The sequence below is a fragment of the Bombina bombina genome, chromosome 7 (genome assembly GCF_027579735.1).
Source record: "Bombina bombina isolate aBomBom1 chromosome 7, aBomBom1.pri, whole genome shotgun sequence".
Taxonomy (NCBI): Eukaryota; Metazoa; Chordata; class Amphibia; order Anura; family Bombinatoridae; genus Bombina; species Bombina bombina.
Window position 1 is genome coordinate 498,297,395 of NC_069505.1, and position 25,413 is coordinate 498,322,807.

Genomic DNA, 25,413 nt, shown 5'->3' on the forward strand with positions numbered 1-25,413 from the left:
CAAACCTCTATGAAATACTATACCTCTCGGCATACATGTGATTTGCACTTGGCTGGCTGAATGACATCTATAAGTATTTTTCACTTCCTGGACACAGTATTACTCTAACTATGGAGTTGGGAGTAGCAGGGACACTGGCACTTGTCACCTGTGTCACTCTAGTGCTTTATTTTTACACATGGAGAAGGAAACTGAAACAGAAAAACATGCCCCCAGGACCTTCACCTATACCACTGTTAGGAAACATGTTACAGTTGAGCCCCAAGGAGATGCCATCATCACTGGTTAAGGTCAGTACTAGCTGAAACTATTTTGGAAATTCATCTTAACAACAAGATGTTATATAACAAAACAAGGTTAGTGTTTCCTGCCCTTTTAGAGCACCTAGTTACATATTGTTTAGACAGATGCTTTCATTGTAATTTGTATAAATTGTGCCCAGAAATTTTACCACTAGCATCTGACCAATGCACAAACATTTGTAAAGAGAAAAATAAGGCTAATCCGGTTATTGACGCAGTCCTAGGCAACTGCTTGCTGAGGAAAAATACATTTACCCTCAACTAATAATAAATATCTACAAAGAAGCTGAGTGGGCTCACAAGCATTTTGACTCCATGATTACCAAAATTTTATGTATATAGCTTTATGTACTTGTGGGATTGTATATAGGTAGTATCCCCAGGTTTTTGTAAGTTTGCCTCACAGATTATATATTCAGGCATGTGTCATTGTCTATGTAAATGCAGCTAACATACTTCCTATGTTTTCCCAGATGCTTTCTGGCACTGGAAGAATGTGCACCTTATGAGTGGCTGCCCCCTAGTGTTCTGTGGGTGGAATTGACAGGAGATGCAGGTTTGAGTGTGTCAGGGTCAGAATTAGATGATTTAGAGAAGTCATTGGAATCCACAACATTTATCTTTGTGGTAAAAGCTGCAGGACGGAAAGCAGACAGACCTCTCTACTAATGACAGTACCTCCAACCCAGGCCAATTGGAGGTATTACATATAACTGGGTTTCATGTAAGAGAAAATATATTGGGCTCCATTTCAGTCATTCAGGATTTCCTAGTAAAGTGTATCATATGACTTTTTGTAGAATTTTATAATTCCAACCCAGCTTTTTTGTATTAACCCTTTGAGTGCTAAGCACTTTCCCACCTGGGTGCTCAGGTTTTCTTAAAAGGGTTTTTTATTTAATATTTTTAAAAATATTTTTTTTAACTTTTTTTTTATTTATTTCAGATCCCCAAAACTTACATCGTTAGAAAGGTTAGGCGATTACCTTTCCAACGGTGGGTCTTGGGGGTCTGTAGCTGCTTAGATGCCTGAGATACAGGCTTCTAAGCAGCATGCCCCCTGCTCCTATATTTAACATTGTTAATGTTAAATAAAGTTGCGCGGTGACGTCATCACGTTTATTGTGAGTGACGTCACCACGCAAAACGGTAGCCCCGGCGATGCCTTTCATTATGCAGCACCGATCGCCGGGTAGGAGCGGGTGGGAGCCCCCAGATCTCCCTCAAGTTGGGAGAGTGCTAGTGACGGCTCTGAGCCGTCATTAGCACCAGAGTGGGAAACTCTGTGATGGCTCAGAGCCGTCATTAGCACTCAAGGGGTTAAGGGGACATAAAACTCAATATTTTATTTTATGATTCAGATAGAACATACAATTTTAAACCACTTTCCAATAGACTTCTATTATCAATTGTTCTTAGTTGATGGCAACACTATTTCCTGTCACGTAGTGCTGCAGACATGTGCACGCTACATATCTCGATATCTCTTCAAGAAAGAATAACAAGAGAATTAGATAATAAAAGTAAATTGCAGACTTCATTTAAATTGCTTTCTCTATCTGAATCAAGAAAGAAAAAAAAGGGCTTCATGTCCCTTTAAAAAAAGTTAATACAATTCAAATGTCACTTTAAAACATTGAGAGTTAAGAATAAATAATCATGTAGATGTTCAATTATGATTGCTATGAAGAATTTATTTTTTAAAGGGACAATAAACACCTTGTAATTACACATTTGCAGTCTTGCAATTAATTAATATACCAGGTGAGTTTGAAAATGTTTTAAATGCATTAAAGGGACATGAAACCCACATTTTTTCTCTCATGATTCAGAGCATACATTTTTTTAAACAACTTTACAACTTATTTCTGTTGTAAATGTTGCTTTATTCTCTTGGTATCCTTTGTTGAAGGAACAGTAACGCACTACTGGGAGTTAGCTGAACACGTCTGTAAGCCAATGACAAGATTCATATATGTGCAGCACTAATCCACAGCTAGTTCCCACCTTCTCAGTATACCTAGGTAATTTGTTTTCGCTCTCTCGCTAACCTGACATACGCAAAGAGTTATAATATTGTGACCATGTTAACATACTCCCCCATAGACTTCAATAGCGTCAAAAAGTTTAACAAAACCGAACTCGCGTGCTAACCCTAATTGCCAAAAGCCCCCTTTTCTAATAACCCCTAAAGGGCCACTTAGTCCTCTGGAAAGTAATCCCTAAACAGTCATAACCCCCATTGCAAACTACCCCACTACATTATTACCCCCTAAAACACCACAAACCCATCATAAACTACCCATTAACATCTAAACCAGCTAACCACCCTAACACCCCCTAAGTGACAAAAAAAAACTATCCTTATCTAAAAAAAAAAAAAAAAACCCTACCATTACAGAAAAAAAAACTTACCAAAAATAAAAAAAATTAAGCCTCTTTAAAAACTAAAACCCCACTTAAAGGGACAGTTAAAAAAACAGGATGGAGGTGGCGACTACGGCAGTCTGTGGTTTAGAAATAATAAGGTGCCCAGTGGGTCATAAAGGTTCTCAGAAAATGAACAATTTGAAACTGTTTATGTTTTACAATAAAATTGACAGTTCATTAGCACATTCTAAAATTACCATGATCATAAAATTAAAGGGACACTGAACCCAAATGTTTTCTTTCGTGATTCAGATAGAGCATGACATTTTAAGTAACTTCCTAATTTACTCCTATTATCAAATTTTCTTTATTCTCTTGGTAGCTTTATTTGAAATACAAGAATGTAAGTTTAGATGCCGGCCCATTTTTGGTGAACAACCTGGGTTGTCCTTGCTGATTGGTGGATAAATTCATCCACCAATAAAAATGTGCTGTCCAGAGTCTGAACCAAGAAAAAAAGCTTAGATGCCTTCTTTTTCAAATAAAGATAGCAAGAGAACGAATAAAAATTGATTATAGGAGTACATTAGAAAGTTGCTTAAAATTGCATGCTCTATCTGAATCACGAAAGAAAAAATTTGGATTCAGTGTCCCTTTAAGCTCATATGCCTAAAAGCTAATTAATTGACACTGGTGTCTAATATAAATATATTTTAAAAATTCTAAAACTATCCTAAAGCTTCAATACATTCTCTAGGCTGTATAATATCCCAGAATGAATCCTAACAGAAGAAACAATGATGCGAGCTGCTCTCGCCAAACTTATAACTTTAAATGTAACAATAATGCGAGTGGCTCTCGCTGAACTTATAACTTTAAATGTCACAATGTTAATAACATTATGTATCAGAGAGTCAGTTTTCCGAATATCACAGATAGTATCCCCAAATGAATGAGTGGACAACCAGAATTTTTAACTTGGCTGTCTAGTGAGATCTACTCCAGGCAGTGTATTGGCAAAGTTCTCCCGGGCTCGTAAGCCTTAAGTTTACTTGTCTCCAATATCTGGAGCAGTGTAGTCAAATAGAGATTGTGTTGTTGGTGTTAAATTTTATGAAGGATCCCACAGTGTTGTCTAACTTGTCTCCAATTCTTAATCCCAATATGAGAAAGCAGTCAGTGAATGGATACACACTTACCCTGTCTTTTGGCGAGCAGCGGTAGCGGTGGTATGTTTATCCGCTTACCTGTTTGCTCCGGCTCCACTGGGTTTGTGTGTGCGTAGACCGGGATTGGTCACGTCTGTGTGCCGGATTGGCTCCTCTTTTCCATGCGCGCACTCTTCAAAAATGTAGTTCCTCGTAAGTGGATTAAGCTCCTACCGCCTATTCAGCTTCCCTATGTTCAAGGGGATTTTTGGAAACAAAGCTGCTTTTGCGGTCCTGGGAGTAATGTTGCAGTCACTCTGAGACTGTTTACAATAAGCCGGTCAGGTTTTTTTCTTCTACGCGTTTCAGCTCTCCAAACGAGCCTTTGTCAAAGGGACAGTTAACACCAGAATTTTTGTTGTTTAAAAAGAAAGATAATCCCTTTATTATTATTATTTATTCCCCAGTTTTGCATAACCAACACAGTTATAATAATACACTTTTTACCTCTGTGATTACCTTGTATCTAAACCTCTGCAAACTGCCCCCTTATTTCAGTTCTTTTGACAGACTTGCTTTTTAGCCAATTAGTGCTTACTCCAGGGTAACTTCACGTGCACATGCTCAATGCTATCTATATGAAACACATGAACTAATGCCCTCTAGTGGTCAAAATGCATTCAGATTAGAGTCTTCAAGGTCTAAGAAATTAGCATATGAACCTCCTAGAATTAGCTTTCAACTAAGAATACCAAGAGAACAAAGCAAAATTGGTGATAAAAGTAAATTGGAAAGTTGTTTAAAATAACATTCCCTATTTAAATCATGAAAGTTTTTTTCTGGAATTAACTGTCCCTTTAAAAAAGAAAACTTCCCCATAATGAAAAACTTATGCTAACAATAAACTAAACTATAGCAATAGCCCTTAAAATGGCTTTTTGTAGGGCATTGTCCTAAAGTGATGTAGCTCTTTTCAGTAAAATAAATACTACCCCATTCTACAAGCAGCCTCCCACCTGCCCCAAAAACGGCTATGTAAAGAAAAAATCTCTAAAATTGCCCTTCAAAGGGAATTTAGCTCTTTTGCTGCCTGAAAAAAACTATTATAAAGGGATAGTAAAGTCCAAATTAAACTTTCATGATTCAGATAACATTTTTTGTGTTTACTATCCGTTTAAAAAAAAAACACCCCAAAAAATCCTATCACTTAACCCCCAAAGATTGTACTCACCATGTTGAATCCGGCTCCTACGTGGCTGTGGCAACTAGTCCATCTTCATTGTGGTGGCAGTCTTCTGTCTTCAGTCTTCAGATATCTAGCAAGCCGTCAAATGTGTTGCATTCGCCGGCATCAATATGCTCGCCTAGCATCGCGGCCGCGTAACTCAATATGCTCTCCTTAGTTATGAAAAAGCCGGCAAAAAGACGTGCACCAAGTACAGGGCGATGAGCATCGGACTGTTGTTAACTAGCAGTCATCGATAATCTATTCGGCTTTTTCTAAACTTTATTTATACCCTGTCACTAAACGCCGCCACTATACTAAAATGTTTAACCCCTATCCCGCCGCTCCCCTACCCAGCCGCAACCTAAATAAAGTTATTAACCCCTATCCTGCCGCTCCCCGACCCTGTCGCAATCTGAATAAATGTATTAACCCCTATCCTGCCACTCCCCGACCCCGCCGCAACCTAAATAAAGTTATTAACCCCTATCCCGCCACTCTCCGTCCCCACCACAACCTAAACAAAGTTATAAACCCCTATCCCGCCGCTCCCCGACCCCGCCGCAACCTAAATAAAGTTATTAACCCCTATCCCGCTGCTCCCCGATCCTGCCGCAACCTAAATAAAAGTATTAACCCCTAACCCTCTGGCCTCCCGCATTACTACCACTAACTAAACATATTAACCCCTAAACCATCAGCCCCCCACATCGCCAAAAAATATTAAGCTATTAACCCCTAAACCTAATAACCCACTAACTTTAAATTAAAATTAAAACCCTATCTTCAAATAAATTTAAACCTACCTGTAGAATTAAAATAAATTATATTAAACTAAACTAAACTTAATTAACCTACCCTAACTAATATACTACAATTAAATTAAACTACCAATTAAATAAAAAAAAAATAACATATTAAAAAAAACTAACCCTACTCAAATTCATTTTTTGGGCTGGAATAGCCACGAGCGTACCTGTTAACTATTTGGTAAATAGGAAAAAGTATCAGATAGAGCCGAATGTGTATTCGGAACATCTGTAATGATGTAAGCATCGATCTGCGTCGGATTGAGACCGGCCGATCGTATGTTACGTCACAAATTTCAACATTTGTCGGTCTGTAGGCTTTGATAACTAGGTCGAATCAAGCTCGCAACAATTATGCTGTGGAATTCCGGCGTATTTGCGGTTGAGGCTTTGATAAATTTCCCCCTAGGTGCTCTTGCGTTGTCTTGTTATCATGCATTTGTTTATTATGCAAATCTACTGTGTTGACTGGTCCTTTAAACTGAAGAGAAACACAAGGGCTTGGAGTTACTTATTATTTAGTGTGTACAGCTGAGAACAAAATTGGAGTAATAAAACAAAGGGCAATGTTAGCTTTTATAGAAATCATTGTAGAAATGTTGAAATAGAATTACCTGCTTTTAAATGTTAAAAGTAAATTTTTGTGTTATAATATTATGTTCTTTTTTAATATATTTAGGTAAAGGAGTTTTCGTAGTTTCAGGGAGACAGTGGAGTAATCAAAATATATATGTTGCCAATAACAAAATGTAGGAGAACCATTTTCCAATGGTTGAACCCTATTTTATTTTATATTATTTGTGTTTTCTCAGCTTAGCCAAACATATGGTCCAGTTTTTACCATTTATCTTGCAAACAGTCCAATGGTGGTTCTAGCTGGTTTTGACTGTGTAAAGGAAGCTTTGGTAGATAACAGTGATTCCTTCACCGCAAGAGGATCCACAGAATTCTCCTACCTTGTGTTCAAAGACTATGGTAAGATATCTCCCATGAAAATCAACACATTTTATCAATATATTGATCGTTATTAACTAATAACAGGAGTTCCTAACTAAGGCCTAGTCTCCATTGAGTTGGTAAAGTTTGGATACTGGTGGTAACATGAAAAATCCCAATAGACTTTTATGGAAACTGGATATCATTTCATGTGATTTTGCTAATAGAGACCTAAAGGTTACTTCCTTGTGTTATTTTTGAGCTCCTGTTATTTATTTTTGTTTATTTTGGGGGGTTCTGGCAGCCATCTTGTTTGTATAACAGAAAAGTAATATTATTACGGATTCTTTCTTGTTGTCCCAGGAGTTATACTGAGCAATGGGGAACGTTGGAAACAAATACGTCGTTTCTCTTTGATGACTCTGAGGAACTGTGGGATGGGAAAGAAGAGCGTTGAGGAGAGGATACAGGAAGAGGCTTCTTACCTAGTAGAGGAATTCAAGAAAAAAGGAGGTTGGGAGGATATTATAAAGTGTTATATCTCTGTGAACCATATTACAAAGATAGTTAAATATGTATGTGTTCAGATCATTGTTAAAATTGTATAGATCAATGTCAAGTTTTATTGATAGATAGTGACATACCAGATTTTTTTTGAATATTCTTATGAAAGTGCTTGAGTTTCCAGCCTTCAAGCATTGGAGAATCAATGTTTATAATGTATTGCACAAAATATATTAATAATAGTGAAAAGTTGAAGATGTCCATAACTTTGTTATGTTTATAATGTATTGCACAAAATATATTAATAATAGTGAAAAGTTGAAGATGTCCACTCTTTAAAGGGATATTGTACATTAGATTTTTCATTGCATAAATGTTTTGTAGATGATCCATTTATATAGACCATACAGGTTATTTTTTGTAAAAATGTATAGTTTTGCTTATTTTTAAATAACATTGTGCAGATTTTTAGACTCCTAACCAAGCCCCAATGGTTTAGAAGTAAACTGCTGTATACCTACTCCTGCTTGCTCCTGTTTGTGTAACGGGTCTTTTCATATGCAGAGGAGGAGGAGGAGGGGGGAGGGTCTGATCTTTTTGCTTTCCAGACCCTTTCACCGGTTGTTCCAGGCTAATCTTATCAACAGTGCTAAACTGGGAGCTTCTAAGTAAGTTTTTAAAAGGTTTTATCTACTGCACTAACAAGGCCCAGCTTGTTAAAAGGTTTTATACTGGATTTTGGTATCTGTGCATATTATTCTTTATAGTAGTGTCTATTAGATCCAGTTATATGAAAATTGGTGTATACTGTCCCTTTAAAGGAAGCAAGACCATTTAAAACCATATTTTATTTTTATTTTGCACCATTGCTAAATAATATTTATTGTTATCTTTATCCAGATACCCCCTTTGATCCATCTGATCTACTAAGGGTGACCGTTTCTAATGTCATCTGCTCCATTGTTTTTGGAGAACGTTTTGACTATGAAGATGAAAAATTTGTCACGCTGCTTTCTTTGTTACAGGAAGTCTTTTTGCTCCTTGCATCATTTTGGGGTATTGTAAGTTTCCACTACTAAAAAAAAACATTGTTGCATCAGTCATAATAATTGAATGTGACTTTACTAATTAGAACGGTTTAAAACTGGAAATGGGAAGTAGAATAAAAAATAAATGTTGAACTCTATGTGTATGAATTATATATTTTGCAAATATATATATATTGCATGATAGGAAGATTTGACAATGTACTGTTTTGCTAAAGAGTGGTGTCCGATAGTTGGTCAAAAAACTCCTAAATATGTTTAAACCTGAGCATGAACCACTGGAGAGGGAGTGGTTACACATATGCCATCTCTGGAATTTTGCTTCATGTATATCCAAGCATACGGCTCCATTTTAGATCTCTATTTTTGCCAATGAGCCACCATTTTGAAAACAATATTCAACTCATATGTACATCAGTAAACTTTCTCCTGCTGCATATTTTACCACATATATTATTATGCTCAGGAAAATGTATTTTTTTGCCTTATCCCCAAGAAAATAGTCTGCAGGTGCCCATGGTATTATGTTTAGTGTATAGCTTAGAGGAGAGAAGGAAAAAAAGGTGATATGATAGCAACTTTCAAGTATATTAAAGGGTTTAGTAAAGCTGAGGCTGGGAGTATTTTACATATATTGAAAAATTCAAGAACAAAGGGTCGTCATGATATCAAGCTGAAAGGTAGTATATTCAGGAGGAGTAATTTGAAGAAGAACCTCTTTACAGAAAGAGTGATTGAGTCATGGAATAAACTAGGTAATAATGACAAACACTGTGTGGGACTTTAAGTATACCAGGGATAAGCATAAATCTATCCTATGAACTAGATAAGTTTATACTTTTAGGAAATATCTATGTTTCTATGTTGAGTTCAGTCAAATATAGGATTCACCAAGGGAGATATATATATATATATATTCCAATAAAGAACAAATCCCTATATAAGTGAAACAGTCAATATTACTGTATGTAGAATTAATTTGGGGCTTAAAGGGACACTGAACCCAAATTTTTTCTTTTGTGATTCAGATAGAGCATGCAATTTTAAGCAACTTTCTAATTTACTTCTATTATAATTTTTTCTTCGTTCACTTGCTATCTTTATTTGAATAAGAAGGCATCTAAGCTTTTTTTGTTTAAGAACTCTGGACTGCACTTTTTTATTGGTGGATGAATTTATCTACCAATCAGCAAGAATAACCCAGGTTATTCACCAAAAATGGGCCGGCATCTAAACTTACATTCTTGCATTTCAAATAAAGATACCAAGAGAATGAAGAACATTTGTAATAGGAGTAAATTAGAAAGTTGCTTAAAATTGCATGCTCTGAATCACGAAATAAAAAATTTGGGTTCAGTGTCCCTTTAAACTGAGATATAACAGCTGCAATTTTGCACATTTTAGTTCACCCTTACCTGGGGTGGATGAAGGAACAATTTATAATGTTATATTTTTCTTTCTATAGCTACTCAATATCTTCCCTAAAACCCTCTGCTGTCTTCCTGGACCACACCAGAAGCTCTTCAAAAATCTTGACAAGCTGAAAGCATTTGTAAGGGAGTCAGTGGAAGGTCATAAAGAGACTCTTGATGTGAACTGCCCAAGGGACTTTATTGACTGCTTTCTTATCAAGATGAAAGAGGTAACTTGTATGCCAAAACATGCTCTTTGTCTATGTACTATTCACTTTTGTAACTTTTTTTGAAATTCCTCAATTGTGGCTTGGACCTTGGCAACAAAAAATGCCTACTTCAATATTAAACAGTTTCTCTTAGGCTATCCTGTTGTTATTTTTTATTTCAGCACTGAACCTATAATGGACATTTTGCCCCTCAGAATTTCCAAACTAGGTGACCTCTGCTTTAAGATAAAAATGCATAAAATAGTATACCATTTATGTGGAATCAAATATGGATTGGCTAGCAATGTCCTTTATCAATGGCATATGACAATACAAGACCCTCTCTCACTCCAAATCATTTTGTTTTAGGACAAATTTCCTTCTTTTTATTTAATGAGTTTATGGCAAGCTGTGAGCATATTTTTCGGAAACAAAGAGGGGGCATTATTTTAATTGTAGATATTTTCTATTAGGGACATGCTTTTAATAATTGTCCTTTACCTCACAGGAATCAAAAAACTCCACTACAGAATTCCACTTTGATAACTTATTTGGTACAGTTATTGACCTCTTTTTTGCTGGAACAGAAACCACAAGCACAACTCTGAGATACAGCTACCTCATTCTTCTAAAGTATCCAGAGGTACAGAGTAAGTATTACAGAATAGGTTAAAATTGCCATCATTTGAGATTCTCTGCGGAGAACCAGAATTCTCCAATTCTCTTGTATTATTATTATTATCAGTCATTTGTAGAGCGCCAATAGATTCCATAGCGCTATGAACATAGGCACAATTAGGGATGGGCGAATGTGTTTATATCCGAAATTGAATGTTAGAACAAATGTTATTGTAGAAATTCGATTTACATAATAGAATGTTGATAAGAACGAATATTCTTAAAAATTCGATTTTCGAATGTTATTTACAGTTTTCGAAAGTCACATTCGAATATCACATTCGAATTCGAATATTACATTTATAAAACACAATTGTAGACTAGAAACACTATTTCGAATGTCACATTCGAATCGAATATCACATTCAAATCGAATGTTACATTCGAATTTGAATATTACATTTATTAAACACAGTTGTAGACTAGAAATACTATTTCAAATTTGAATGTCAAATTCGAATTTGAATATTACATTTCGAAATTGAATGAATACATAGCTAAACATTCTATTATTCGAACGAATATTTTTGAATTTTATTGAAAAATTCGAAAACGAAAATTCGAAAATAGAATGTTAGAATGTTATATAAACATTCGAAATTCGATTCGAACGAACGAATGTATCAAAATTCGTTTTAAATTTCGAATTTTTAGAAACATTCTCCCATCCCTAGGCACAATATGCAAGGTAACATTTATAGGAATCAAGTGGGTAGAGGGCGCTGCTGAGAGTTTTCTGTTGTAGACAGCTCTTATGAAGGTGATCTGCAAACAGATGGGCTCATATGCTTACATGTTAAGGGGGTTCAAGGGGATAACAAAGGAGGAGAAGAACTGAAGTTAGAAAATGTTTGTGTAGGTTGTATGCATCCCTGAACAGTGGAGTCTTTAGGGAGCGCTTGAAACTTCACAAACTCGGAGATAGTCTTGTGGAGCGAGGCAGAGAGTTCCACAAGATAGGGGCCAGTCTGGAGTAGTCTTGTAGATGGGAATGTCTACAGGACTTCTCGTCTACAGGACTTTCAGCCACTTCAAGGGACAAGAAACACATTTTATTTTTTCTTTCATGATTCAGATAGAGCATACAATTTAAAACAACTTTCTGATTTACTTCTATTTAATTTGCTTCATTCTCTTGGTATCCTTTGTTTAAAAGTATATCTAGATAGGCTCAAGAGCTTGGAGCTAGCTTCTGATTGGTGGCTGAACTTGTATGCCTATTTTCATTGGCTTACAAATGTTTTCAGCTAGCTCCTAGTAATGCATTGCTGCTTCTTCAATAAAATATACCAAGAGAATGAAGTAAAATTGATAACAGAAGCAAATGTGAAAGTAGTTTAATAATGTATAATCTATCTGAATCATGAAAGAAAAAATGTGGGTTTCATGTCCCTTTAAGCAGTACACTCTCTTGCAATAGCCATTATATGATCACAACTTCAGTGATGTCTTCTTATCTTAGTCCACACAAAGTATATTCATTTTACTTCTATCTGTAATGGCGTACCACTGCAGGGTTTATTTCAAAAAGAAAGAGTTTAAAGTAAATCAAAAATCCATTCTACCCATGCTCAGAAGAGAAAGGATGCAACCTAAACTGCCAACATGTCTACTCATTTATCTAGCTGTAGACAGGAGCTAATTTAAAAACAAAAACAAAACAACAAGTAAATTGTTTGCTGTTTTAACACAATCTGTTCCTTTTTATGTTCACTTTGATTTAACATATATATTTGTTTTTGTTTTTTTACTAAAGGTGCACTGTTTCATATTCCTGTAAACATTCTTCCAAGCAACTATACTCAAATTTTCTCGATGCTTTAGTCTTCTAAAACAACTACCAACCCTCTTGTAAACCTATTTTAAACTCTGTAATTCTATCCATTTCTAATACATTTCCTCCAAACTATCACCAGTGACTCCCTTCTACCCAAACATCCAGCTTCTCAAAGCTCATTAGAATTATGCATTTTATCCACTTTGATGTTTACAGTGAAACTTTTGTTTTATTTTACCTGTATCTCTCAATCACCCCTAGGCATCCATCAAGTATGTACTGCAATGACAGATGGGACTCCCTTCTTTTTAAAGGGACATTAAACACTAAATAAATGCTAGCTAGAATGATGCATTCAAATAAAGATTAGTCTGAGAATAACATGTAGATGTATTTTTTTAAAGTTTCATTAGATGTTTAAATATTGAAAAATTAGTGTAAAGTTTTAGTGTCTATAAAGCAATGGGAGCTGCCATGTTGTAACTTAGGTTACCTTCTCTGCTGTGGTCAATTAGGGACAGTTATAAATAGGTCCCTAGTGTGATACGCCCATTTCTAACTGGATCTAAAAAGCTCACAATAGAATTACAGGAAAAGGGGACAAAATAAATAATGAAAGAATATTGCAGAGTTATATATATATGTGAGTTATCATTTTATATTACTATATCAAAGTGTTCAATGTCCATTTAAAGTCTTGTTTAATAAGGACCTTTTAGTGAATTAAAAATATTTCAGAAATACACCTACAAACACCTGTTATTCTTTCTCAATCAATATAATTATTTTTCATATTGTTATAGTCTCTTTATAGGATTTTATTTTAGCATGTTATTTTTCACTAGAAAAAAAATCCCAGCTTTTTTAAAATACATTTTTAAAATCTGATTTAAAATGTTTTACTTTAAAAAAATAAATAAATATATATATATATTACATGGCTCAATTCACTTTTTTAAAAATTCAATTGTTTCCTTTTTTATTTATAGAAAAGATTCAAGAAGAGATAGACCTTGTGATTGGACAGAGCCGCAATCCTTCCATAGAGGACCGAAATAAGATGCCATATACAGATGCCGTAATCCATGAGATCCAGAGATTTTCAGATATAGTCCCTATGGGTCTTGTACGAGAAACAAGTAAAGATACAACTTTCAGAGGATATACAATTCCTAAGGTCAGAGGCCTGGAGTTGAACCCAGAGAAAGTAATAGGGCAAGGATATATACAGCATAAAGTTACTGAGGTGTTTAATGGTTTTAGTTTAGAAGCAATGTAATCTAATGAAAGTTACGCATTTTGAGCCAGATTACAAGTAGTGTACTATTGATCGCTTTCACTAGCACGCAAATCCTACTGGAACTAAGCTTTAAAACACGGGTGGGTTAGCGCGTGTATTACAAGTTGAAAGTAAAATATTGGTGTGCGAGTGAAACCCGATGTGCGCTAACTTCAGTACTTGAAATATCTCGACCATGTTAATTTCTTCTTCCCATACTTCCCATACTTCCCATGAGCGCACTGTTAAAAAAAGCAAAAACAAACAAACACTTATCGCTTGTGCACTAACCCAACATCTCATTAGACCAGACATCCAGAAACGTGGACCTCCAGAGGGCCAAGAAAACCTCTGGAGGGCCAAGTTTGAGGAATCTGCATTAGACCAACTGTGCTAAAGCCAAAGGTAGTTATGCATATTTTACATTCCAATGTTCTTCACATAGAAGAAAATGTTCTTTGTATATATGTATATATATATATATATATATATATATATATATATATATATTATTATTTTTTTAAGATATAGCCTTGCCTTTATATCTATACATCTATATGAATATATATATATATATATATATATATATATATATAAAAAATATACATTTAAAATGCTAAGAACATTTTCTACTATGTGAAGAACATTGTAATATAAAATATTTACAGTACATAGCCAGTTAAAATATACATACATATACCAATATACTTTATGCGTTCGCTTTCTACTTGTAGTACGTGCACTAGCTCTGACAAGTACAAAAAAACGTGACATGATTAATGGGTTAAAGGGCCAGTGTTATGTAGGAACAAAGTGACCTAATGACAATGGCATGTTTAATGGGTTAAAGGGCCAGTGTTATGTAGGAACAAAGTGACCTAATGACAATGGCATGTTTAATGGGTTAAAGGGTCAGTCTCATGTAAGTTACTTAATAACAGTGCAATGTTTAATTACTAAAATGCGTAGTCCCAATCCCAGGAGCAGTAATCTAATAACAAGGGAAATATTTATGGTATCAAACATAATTTCAAAAGTATTAAATTTGTGCATTCATTGTTTTAGGGTACAGCAGTTTGCTCCCTGCTTACTTCTGTCTTAAAGGATCCAAAATATTTTAAGGACCCACTAAAATTTGACCCTGGGAATTTTTTTACTGAGGATGGACATTTCAAGAAAAATGAGGCTTTCATACCATTTTCCATAGGTAATACAAATATAATGTGCTTTCTTTATTTGTATCGATCTCTTATCTGTCTGTCTACCTATCAAATGTTACTGCAACAATTTCAGCTAAATGTTTAATAAATTGTGACATTAAGCCCCAATTTTTACTTTCATAATCCTGATTGTGCATACAATTTAAAAAACTTTCTTATTGACTTATTTTTTATCAAATGTACTTCATTCTCGTGATATCCTTTGTTGAAGGAGCAGCAATGCACTCCTGGGAGATAGATGAACATATCAGGTGAGCCAATAACAAGAGCCATATTTTTTTTTGCCACCAATTAGCAAGCTCTTGAGCTTACCTGGATATGCTTTTCAACAAAGGATGCCAGGAGAATGAAGCACATTGGAAAGTTGTTTAAAATGAATGCTCTGATTCATTAAAAGTTTAATTTTGTATTTAAAAGTTAAATTTGTTGACATAATTTATATATAGATAGCTTTTTCTTACTAAAAAGTAAACCTAATTGATTATTCTGTTAGGATTGAAGGAAATTAAAGCTTAGTAACCAACCCATTTTAGGTTCGCTTGCTGATTGGTGGCTAAATGTAGAGCTACCCAGGATGCTGAACCAAAAATGGGCCGGCTCCTAAGCTTTACATTCCTGCTTTTTCAAATAAAGGGCTAGATTACAAATTTTGCGTTATGGTGCGGTACGGCTATACTGCTGAAAAATTGGCCATTGCGTGTGGAATGGCAGGTAGCGCATATTACAAGTTGCTGTGGTATAGCTATACCGCAAGCATTTTAGCCTTAACGCAACGTCCATTCCGCACAAAAAAATTGATGTTTGAGTGCAGGATTTTCCACTGCGCCGTATTATAAGTCGTTCAGCCAGGCTATAATGCTAGCATTATAGTCTATACCACAACGATCCATACCGCGATCTGAGACCAGTGGTTATGGATTTTGTGAAACAAAAATGTTTCACAAAACTCATAACTAAACTGTTACAAAGTACAATAACATACATAAACTACCTATTAACCCCTAAACTGCAACCCTCCCACATCGCAAATACTATAATAAACCTATTAACCCATAGGGGGATATTTATTAAAGTCTCAACTATGCTGCATTCACCGGCACCAATACACTCTCCTAACATCGCAGCCGCGGACCTTATTAACCCTTAAACCTCTGGCCTCCCACATCATTACCAATAACTAAACCTATTAACCCTATTAACATCCCTATCTTCAAATAAATTAAAACTTACACGTAGAATTAAAATAAACTAATTTTAAACTATTAATTAACCTACCCTAAGTATTATACTAAAATTACATTAAACTACCAATTAAATTAACTAAATTACATATTAAAAAACCCTAACCCTACTCAAATTATTTAAATATACTATTTAACCCTTATTAAAAATGACTAAATTACAAAAAAAATAAACGCTAAGTTACAAAAAATAAAAAACACTAAATTATGAAAAAAAAACACATTATCAAAAATAAAAAAAGAATTACACCAAATCTAATAGCCCTATCAAAATAAAAAAGCCCCCCCAAAATAAAAAAAACCCTAGCCTACAATTAACTACCAATGGCCCTTAAAAGTACAAAACACCCCCCAACAGTTAAACCCACCACCCAACCAACCCCCCAAATAAAAACCCTATCTAAAATAACCTAAGCTTCCCATTGCCCTGAAAAGGGCATTTGTATGGGCATTGCCCTTACAAGGGCATTTAGCTATTTTACCTGCCCAGACCCTACTCTAAAAATAAAACCCACTCAAAAAACCATTAAATAGACCTAACACTAACCCCCACGATCCACTTACAGTTATTGAAGTCTCGCTTGAAGGATCCATCCAGCTGGCAAGAAGTCTTCATCCAGGCGGCAAGAAGTCTTCATCCGGGCAGCCTCTTCCATCTTCATCCAGCCGGCGAAGTCTTCATCCAGACGGCATCTTCTATCTTTATCCATCCTGCGCGGAGCGGGTCCATCCTGAATAGGATTGAGCTCGCTTTTTTTTGGCTGATTGGATCAGCCAATAGGATGAAAGCTCAATCCTATTGGCTGATTGCAACAGCCAATATGATTTTTTCCCCTTTAATTCCTATTGGCTGATAGAATTCTATCAGCCAATCGGAATGTAAGGGACGCCATCTTGGATGACGTCACTTAAAGGGAAACTTCATTCTACAGCGACTATCGTAAGAAGAGGATGCTCCGCGCCGGATGTCTTGAAGATGGACCCACTCCGCGCCAGATGGATGAAGATTGACGATGCCGTCTGGATCAAGACTTCTGCCTGCTTGGATGAGGACTTCTGCCCGCTTAGATGAAGACTTCTGCCGCCTGGATGAAGATGGATGTCCGGTCTTCGAAAACTGTAAGTGGATCGTCGGGGGTTAGTGTTAGTTTTTTTTTTAAGGGTTTATTGGGTGGGTTTTATTTTTAAATTAGGGACTTTGGGCAATGTAAAAGAGCTAAATGCCCTTTCAAGGGCAATGACCATTCAAATGCCCTTTTCAGGGCAATGGTTAGCTTAGGTTTATTTAGATAGGTTTTTATTTGGGGGGGTTGGTTGTGTGGGTGGTGGGTTTTACTGTTGGGAGTTGTTTGTATTTTTTAATAGGTGAAAGAGCTGATTTCTTTGGGGCAATGCCCCGCAAAAGGCCCTTTTAAGGGCCATTGGTAGTTTAGTGTAGGCTAGGGTTTTGTTTTTTTATTTTGGGGGGGCTTTTTTATTTTGATAAGACTATTAGATTAGGTGTAATTCTTTTTTATTTTTGATAACTTTGTTTTTTATTTTGTGTAATTTAGTGTTTATTTTTTTTGTAATTTAGATAATTGTATTTTATTAATTTAATTTATTTTATTTTATTGTAATGTTAGGTTTTAGTGTAAGGCAGGTTAGGTTTTATTTTACAGGTAACTTTGTATTTATTTTTGCTAGGTAGTTAGTAAATATTTAATAACTATTTACTAACTAGTCTACCTAGTTAAAATAAATACAAACTTACCTGTGAAATAAAAATAAAACCTAAGCTAGCTACATTGTAACTATTAGTTATTTTGTAGCTAGCTTAGGTTTTATTTTATAGGTAAATAGGAATTATTTAGGTAATAATTGTAAGTTTAATTTATATTTATTTTAATTATATTTAAGTTAGGGGGTGTTAAGCTTAGGGTTACGTTAGGGTTAGGTTTAAGGGTTAATATATTTATGTAGTGATGTGGGAGGACAGAGGTTTAGGGGTTAATAGTTTATTTTAGTATATTTCGTTGTGGGGGACTTGCGGTTAAGTGGTTAATCGATTTATTATAGCGGCGGTGTTTTGGCGGACGGCAGATTAGGGGTTAATAATATTTAAATAGTGTTTGCGATGCGGGAGGGCGTCTTAGGGGTTAATAGGTTTATTATAGTGGCAACTATGTCGGGGAGTGGCGGAATAGGGGTTAATACATTTTTTAATTTTAATTTAATAATTTTATTATAGTGTTTGCGATGCGAGGGCCTCGGTTTAGGGGTTAATAGGTAGTTTATGGGTGTTTAGTGTACTTTTTGACAGTTTAGTTATGAGTTTTATGGTTCAGCTTTGTAGCATAAAACTCATAACTACTGACTTTAGATGGCGAATCTTGTAATTTTAGGGTGTACCGCTTTCTTTTTGACCTCACAGCAAAACTTGTAATACCGGCGCTATGGAAGTCCCATTGAAAAGTGCGGTGCTGATGTTGCGTGACGGCCAAAAAGGTGTGCGGTACACGTAAACCTACAAGACTTGTAATAGCGGCGTTAGGGAAAAAGCATCGGTATGAAGCATAACAATGCTTTTTCACTCATAATGCAAAACTCGTAATCTAGCTATAAGTGAGGTAAAAAAAGATTAAGGGCTATTAAGGGAGTAGGGAAAAAAGATGTCCTCAAAATAAACTCTTAAGAAAAGGGTGGGGGCTTGTGGACTCTCACCACCATTAAAGAAAGGAATTTATCAGGTAAGCATAAATGATGGGTTTTTTTTCATACAGGTGGTGAGAATCCATAGTCCTTTACTCATGGGAACAAATACCAAAGCTGTGGAAGTCCACAAGTAATAACATAAATGGAGGGATTTAAAAAACAATATTTTCACTGAGAAAATAAATCCACAACCCCACAATAGTTTTTATTTTTTATAATGCAATCAAAAAAACAGATAGAAGTCTCAAGCAGAGACAACTGCCTGCTGGACCTTTCTACCAAAAGCTGCTTCAGATGAAGCAAAAACATCAAAAGTATGCAAAGAAGACCAAGTAACTGCCTTGCAAATCATATCAACTGAAGCTTCATTCTTGGAAGCCCAAGAGGTGGAAACTGACCTGGTAGAATGAGCTGTAATCCTCTGGGGAGGAGAAGGACCTGCCTCCAAATAAGCCTTATGAATCAGAGACTAAAGCAACCGCAGAGGCTTTCTGGCCTTTCCTAGAACCAGAAAAAAGAACAGACAGACTATCCTTAATAGCATCAATATAATATTTCAATGCCCTGACAACATCCAAATAATACAAGGATCTTTCCAAAGCATTCTTAGGATTGGTACACAAAGAAGGAACAATAATCTCTCTATGTTAATAGAAGAAACAACCTTAGTCAATACATTAAAAACTGTCCTTAAAACCGCCTTATCCTGAAGAAAAATAAGATAAGGAGATTCATAAAAAAGAGCAGACAATTCAGAAACTCTTCTTGCAGAAGGAATGGCCAAAAGAAATACATTTTCCAAGAAATAAGTTTAATGTCTAACATGCATAGGCTCAAAAGGAGGCACTTACAAAACTCTTAACACCAGGTTAAGATTCCAAGGAGGTGAAAAAGGAGGCGAAAAAGGATTCATAACAGGTTAAATACGAATCAAAGCAATGAACATCAGGAAGATTAACAAGAAAGGGCAGAATCTGTCCCTTCAAAGAACTGGCAGATAACCCATTATTCAAAACCATTCTGTAAAAACTGCAATTCGAAAAGAATGCCAGGAATAACCATGATCTATATACCAAGAATAAAAAAGTTTTCCAAACCTTGTGATAAATCTTTCTAGACACAGGCTTACGAGCCTGTATAAGAGTCTCAATAACAGAGTCTGAGAAACCTCTATGTTTCAGAACTAGGCATTCAATTTCCATGCCATCAAGTTGAGAGATTTTAGATCCTGATGGAAAATGCACCTTGTGGCAGAAGGTCTGGCTGAAGAGGAAGAGGCCAAGGAGGAAAACTGGACATCTGTACCAGATCTGCATACAAAATCATGTGTGGACACACTAGGGCTATTAGGATTACAAAGGATATTTTCTGCTTTATCTTGGCGTTCACTCTGGGAAGAAGGACAAGAGGAGGAAAGAGATAAACATTGGAATGACCAATGAAGTACTAGAGTATCCACTGCCACTGCATGTGGATCCCTGGACCTCAAAAAATACCTGAGAAGTTTGTTGTTCAAATGAGAGGCCATCAGAGCTATCTCTGGTAGACCCCAAAGGTCCACTATCAAACTGAATACATCCTGATGAAGAGACCACTCCCTTGGAAGAAGAGACTGACAACTGAGAAAGTCTGCTTCCCAATTGATCACTCCTGGAATATGAGTAGCAGAAATCAGACAAGTGTTTGTATCGGCCTATGAAAGAATTCAAGACTCTTCTTTCATATCTAGGGAACTGCAAGCTCCCTCATGATTATTGACATAAGCTACTGCTTTAACATTGTCTGACTGGAAATGGTGATAAGATTCCCTTTTCAAAAGAGAACATGCTTGAAGGGCCCTGAAAATAGCTCAGAGTTCTAAAATATTGATTTGAAGCCTTGCCTCCCGAGGACTCCAAACCACTTGTGCTGTCAGAGACCACCAAACTGCCTCCCAACCTGAAATACTTACATCTGTGGTGATCACAGACCAGAAACAATGAGGAAAAGAAGCCCCCTGAATAATGAACTGATGATTCAACAACTAAGCCAAAGACTTATTTACACTGGAATCTAAAAATATTCTTTGAGATATTTGAGAATAATCCCTGCACCATTGGCACAGCATACAAAGCTTAAGAGGCCTCATGTGAAACCAAGCAAATGGGATTGCATCTAAGGCTGCAATCATGAGACTTAAAACTTCCATACACTGAGCTGCTGTAGGGAAAGAAAGAGACTGAAGCTTCAGGCAGTCTTACACAAATTTCACTCTTCTCTGATCTGTGAGAGAAAGACTCATGGACACTGAATCTATCTAGAAACCAAGGAAAGAAATCATTTTCTGAGGAATCAAATTATTCATTGTCAAATTGATCCTCCAACCATGATTTTGAAGAAACAACAACAATTTTTTGGTGTGAGATGCTGCTAAAGGAAAAGATGGAGCTTGAACCAAGATATAGTCCAGGTAAGGAAACACTGCAATACCCTGAGTTCTATTTACTGACAAAAGGGTACCCAGTACCTTGGAAAATATAATTGGAGCTGTAGCTAGACCAAAAGGAAGAGCAACAAACTGATAATGTTGATCCAGAAAAGCAAACCTCAGAAACGGATGATTTTCTGGATGAATAGGAATAAAAAGGTAAGCATTCTTTAAATCTACTGTGGACATAAACTGATGTTGCTGAACAAAAGGCAGAATAGTCCTGACAGCTTCTATTCTGAAAGATGGAATCCTTACACATTTGTTTAGAATCTTTAGATCTAAAATTGGTCTGAAAGAATTTTCCTTCTTTGGAACAATGAAGAGATCTAAATAAAATACCACCCCCTGTTCCAGCAAAGGAACTGGCACAATCACTTCCATTTCTTCCATAGCGGAGACAGACTGAAGAAAAGTCTGAGCTTCTACAGAACATTAGACAGGAAAAACCTTCCTCTGGGAAGCCTTGATCTGAATCCTATCTGGTAACCTTGAGCAACAATATTCTGAACCCAGGGATTTGGGACAGACTGAAACCAAGCTTCTCGAAAAAGCTTTAATCTGCCCATACCAGAATATCTGGATTGGGGGGCCTCACCTTCATACGGAAACGGGGGTAGATTTCTTACCCTGTTTAGACTTATTTCAGTTGACAGTGGGTCTCCGGACTGAACTGGGATTACCTTGTTTCTGGGAAGAGTCACATTTATCTTCCTTAATCTGACAAAAGGAACAAAACTGACTAGAAGCCTTGAATTTTCCATTGGACTTCTTGTTCTGAGGAAGAAATTCACCCTTACCACCAGAAACAGTAGAAATAATAGAATCTAAATCTGAGCCAAAAAGCTTCTTTCCTTGAAAAGAAAGAGACAACAATCTAGATTTAGAAAAAATATCAGCATTCGAGAATTTAAGACACAGGGCCTTCCTGGAAAGAAAAAACAGAGACATTTTTTAACATTAATTTTCATAATGTCAAATACAGCATCACCAATAAAATAATTGTTTGAGCAAATTCAACAAATTAGAGGTAGCAGGGTCAGTGGAATACTGCTGAGCAAGACTATCCAACCAATAGGAGGTGGCTGCAGAGACATCAGTAATAGAAACAGCAGGTCTAAGAATATAACCAGAGTATAAAAAGGACTTTCTTAGAAAAGATTCTAATTTTCTATCAAGAGGGTCCTTAAAAGAGGTACTATCTTCCAAAGGAATAGTGGTACGTTTAGCCAAAGTAGAAATAGCCCATAACTCCAGATTAGCAGATGGTAACAGATATAGTTTTTTAAACCTTGCAGAAGGAATAAGAGACACACCTGGTTTAGACCATTCTTTAGAAATTAAATCAGAAACAGCATCAAGAACAGGAAAATTTTCAGGTAGATTAGACACAAATTTATAGACTGAATTTAAACGACTGCAGGTTTTAATATCAGTAGGCTTAGGGTTCTTAACCTCTAAGGTATTCAAAACAAATATATTCAATTTTAAATAGGAAAGAGGTATTATCAGGCTCAATATCAGGCAAGGAATCCTCACCATCAGAGGAATAGTAGAAGTGTGGTGCGCAGATGCAATTAGCAGCCTTTTAATTAACAAAAACCAATGGTAAAGCCATATATATGTCTGGTTTTTCTGAACAAAGGTGATCCCTGTCTGCTATTTCTGAACAAAGGGGATCCCAGATAAGCTTTTACAACCATTTGTGTCATAATTGCGCAAGCAGTAAATAATGTCAGTGAAAACCCCAATGGCAGTGAAATTGATGGCATGAAATATACCAAAAAACAAGGTTCTATTTAAATGGAGTGATAGTTAAAATGCTAAAAATTCTGCAGTATTTTGGGCTAATTCTTTTTGTTGAAAATGAATACGCACATATCCTACACTAGTGGGAGATAGCTACTGATTGATGCCTGCATACATTTGTCTCTTGTGATTAGCTAACTAGATGTGTTCAGCTAGCTGCCAGTAATGCAATGCTGTTCCTTGAGCAAAGGATAACAAGAGAATGAAGCATATTTAATAATAAAAGTAAATTTGAAAGTTGTTTAAGATTGTATGTTCTATCCAAATCATAAAAGAACATTTTGAGGTTTCCTGTCCCTTTAAGTCTGGTTGTGTTACTTTCTGCAGGGAAGAGAAACTGTCTTGGGGAGAGCCTGGCCCGTATGGAAATTTTTCTTGCCTTAACCTCAGTTCTGCAGAAGTTCAACCTCAAAACTACCGTGGCTCTGAATGACCTTGAGATCACTCCTGAACCTCAAAAAAATGGATCAATCCCAAGAACATATCAACTCTATGTAACTCCACGTTAATAATGCTGGCTCCAATATAGTATAAAACTGTGAGAAGAGATGCACTATTCAGTATATGGGAGAAATAATTTTGTATTTTAAGATGTGGTGGGGATCAAACATTGCATAATATAGTTAGTGCAAGATTAAACCATGTATTTTATATAATCAGGGCTGACTCGAGACATTGAGCTGCCTGGCTCCAGCAATTAAAGGATGACCCTTCTCAAATGTTTATCTATCTATATCTATCTATCTATTAACAATAAGTAGTATGCCTATAGATATATCACTATTTGAATAGATCCTTTATAAGGGGATCTTATTTCAATGCAAAAACCCCTTTCTTTTTAACAATTCGAGTATGAATGGGAATGGGTAGTAAAGGCGTAAGCTATCTTTTTAAACAATGACAATTTTGGTGTAGACTGTCCCTTTAACGGCACTTCGTTCAGGATATCGCAGCTGTCTAAAGTCCACTAATTTGTACACACAGTGTTAACCCTTGATATTCAAAGTTATTCATGTAGTCAAAATAATTATACACTGTATCTCAATTATACATAAAAAATAAAGAATATGAGAAAATAAGAAAAAGTCATTCAAAATAATGAAAGCTTAGAAACAATCCGTGTCATTATTAAGTGTTTTTCGTTAATCCTAATTTTTTTTTTTAAATTTAACTTTATTTCAAATATAGAGACAAAAGAATACTATTTGTATAGTACATTATCCAATGACCTAGTATAATATCTATGTCTATGGGGTAGATTTATTAAGCAGCGGATGCTGCATTCTATGCCCATCGTTTCAGGCATCGTTTCCTTAACTTCTCTGCCACCTTTTAGGTGGCGGACTGAAAAGATCCCGATGCATTCGGGAAGATTTACACCCCCTGCTAGCGGCCGATTGGCAGCAGGTGAGCAGGGGCGGTATTGCACAAGTATGTCACCAGAAATGCTTGTGCAATGATGAATGCCGACATCGTATCATGTCCGCTATATCTTAAACAAACACATACATTTTAAAATATTCACTAAAGAGAGTTGTGAGTTATATATTAGATGGTAATAGTCAGAATAGGTGGGAAAACATCTTATCCCTTTACTACCCTCATTGATATTGATTGGACTTATTCAGTGCACAGCTATCAGGTTCCTTGGTTATTTGAATCACAACTGCAGAGTCTAAATAAATTATATTTGTTTCACAACTGAAATACAGGCTATTATATCAGCATAGACTGTTTTACTCAGAGTGATTTTTATAAGGAAAAGCAGTAAGTCTTTATATGGTTATATATTATTGTTATACCATATAAATATTAAGGGACTGAAAGTAAGTACTAGTATTAATAACAACTTTTGACATTGGTATTGCTCAAGCCCAAATGAGAGAGATATTGATCATTGTAATAAGCACTGAAGAGTGAGAGATGTGAGACACACAGACTGCAGGTGCTGACAGGGGCGTGACCTGCTGCGAGACACAGCACACTGAATTATGCTTGCAGCTTGGATATCTGAACACAGACCAGTGAGTGTAATAGGTGCTGTGAGACACGCTGTTTTGTAAGGAGCTGTATGACACGCTGAGATGAATGAAGCTGTGTGACGTCACGTAAAGTCCGTTACTGTCCGGTATGAGAATGAATCAAAGAAAGTTTATATAATTAAATGAAACATACGTTGCAAAACATAGTAATATCTGAGAGACAAAGTCAATTTAGATAAGTTCAAGTGATAACATGATATTTGAAATTAGCCGTTACTTTAGGCATCCAAGGTAAATTAGATTTG

At 35.9% G+C, this 25,413-nt stretch overlaps 1 protein-coding gene across 1 annotated transcript; it reads left to right on the forward strand.

Moving 5' to 3' along the window:
* The first annotated feature begins 50 nt into the window (after window positions 1-50).
* Window positions 51-24,230, forward strand: LOC128666868 (cytochrome P450 2C8-like). Its single transcript, XM_053721672.1, has 9 exons — window positions 51-290; window positions 6,667-6,829; window positions 7,154-7,303; window positions 8,195-8,355; window positions 9,806-9,982; window positions 10,470-10,611; window positions 13,406-13,593; window positions 14,761-14,902; window positions 23,454-24,230. Exons 1-9 carry the CDS (start codon window positions 111-113, stop codon window positions 23,633-23,635), a joined length of 1,485 nt encoding a protein of 494 aa, XP_053577647.1. The 5' UTR covers window positions 51-110; the 3' UTR covers window positions 23,636-24,230.
* The last annotated feature ends 1,183 nt before the right edge of the window (window positions 24,231-25,413 follow it).

Coding starts and splice junctions, on each gene's coding strand:
- LOC128666868 (XM_053721672.1), top strand. CDS start 111: ATGGAGTTGGGAGTAGCAGGGACACTGGCACTTGTCACCTGTGTCACT. Junction 6,830..7,153: donor CCTTGTGTTCAAAGACTATG/GTAAGATATCTC, acceptor TTGTTGTCCCAG/GAGTTATACTGAGCAATGGG. Junction 7,304..8,194: donor GGAATTCAAGAAAAAAGGAG/GTTGGGAGGATA, acceptor ATCTTTATCCAG/ATACCCCCTTTGATCCATCT.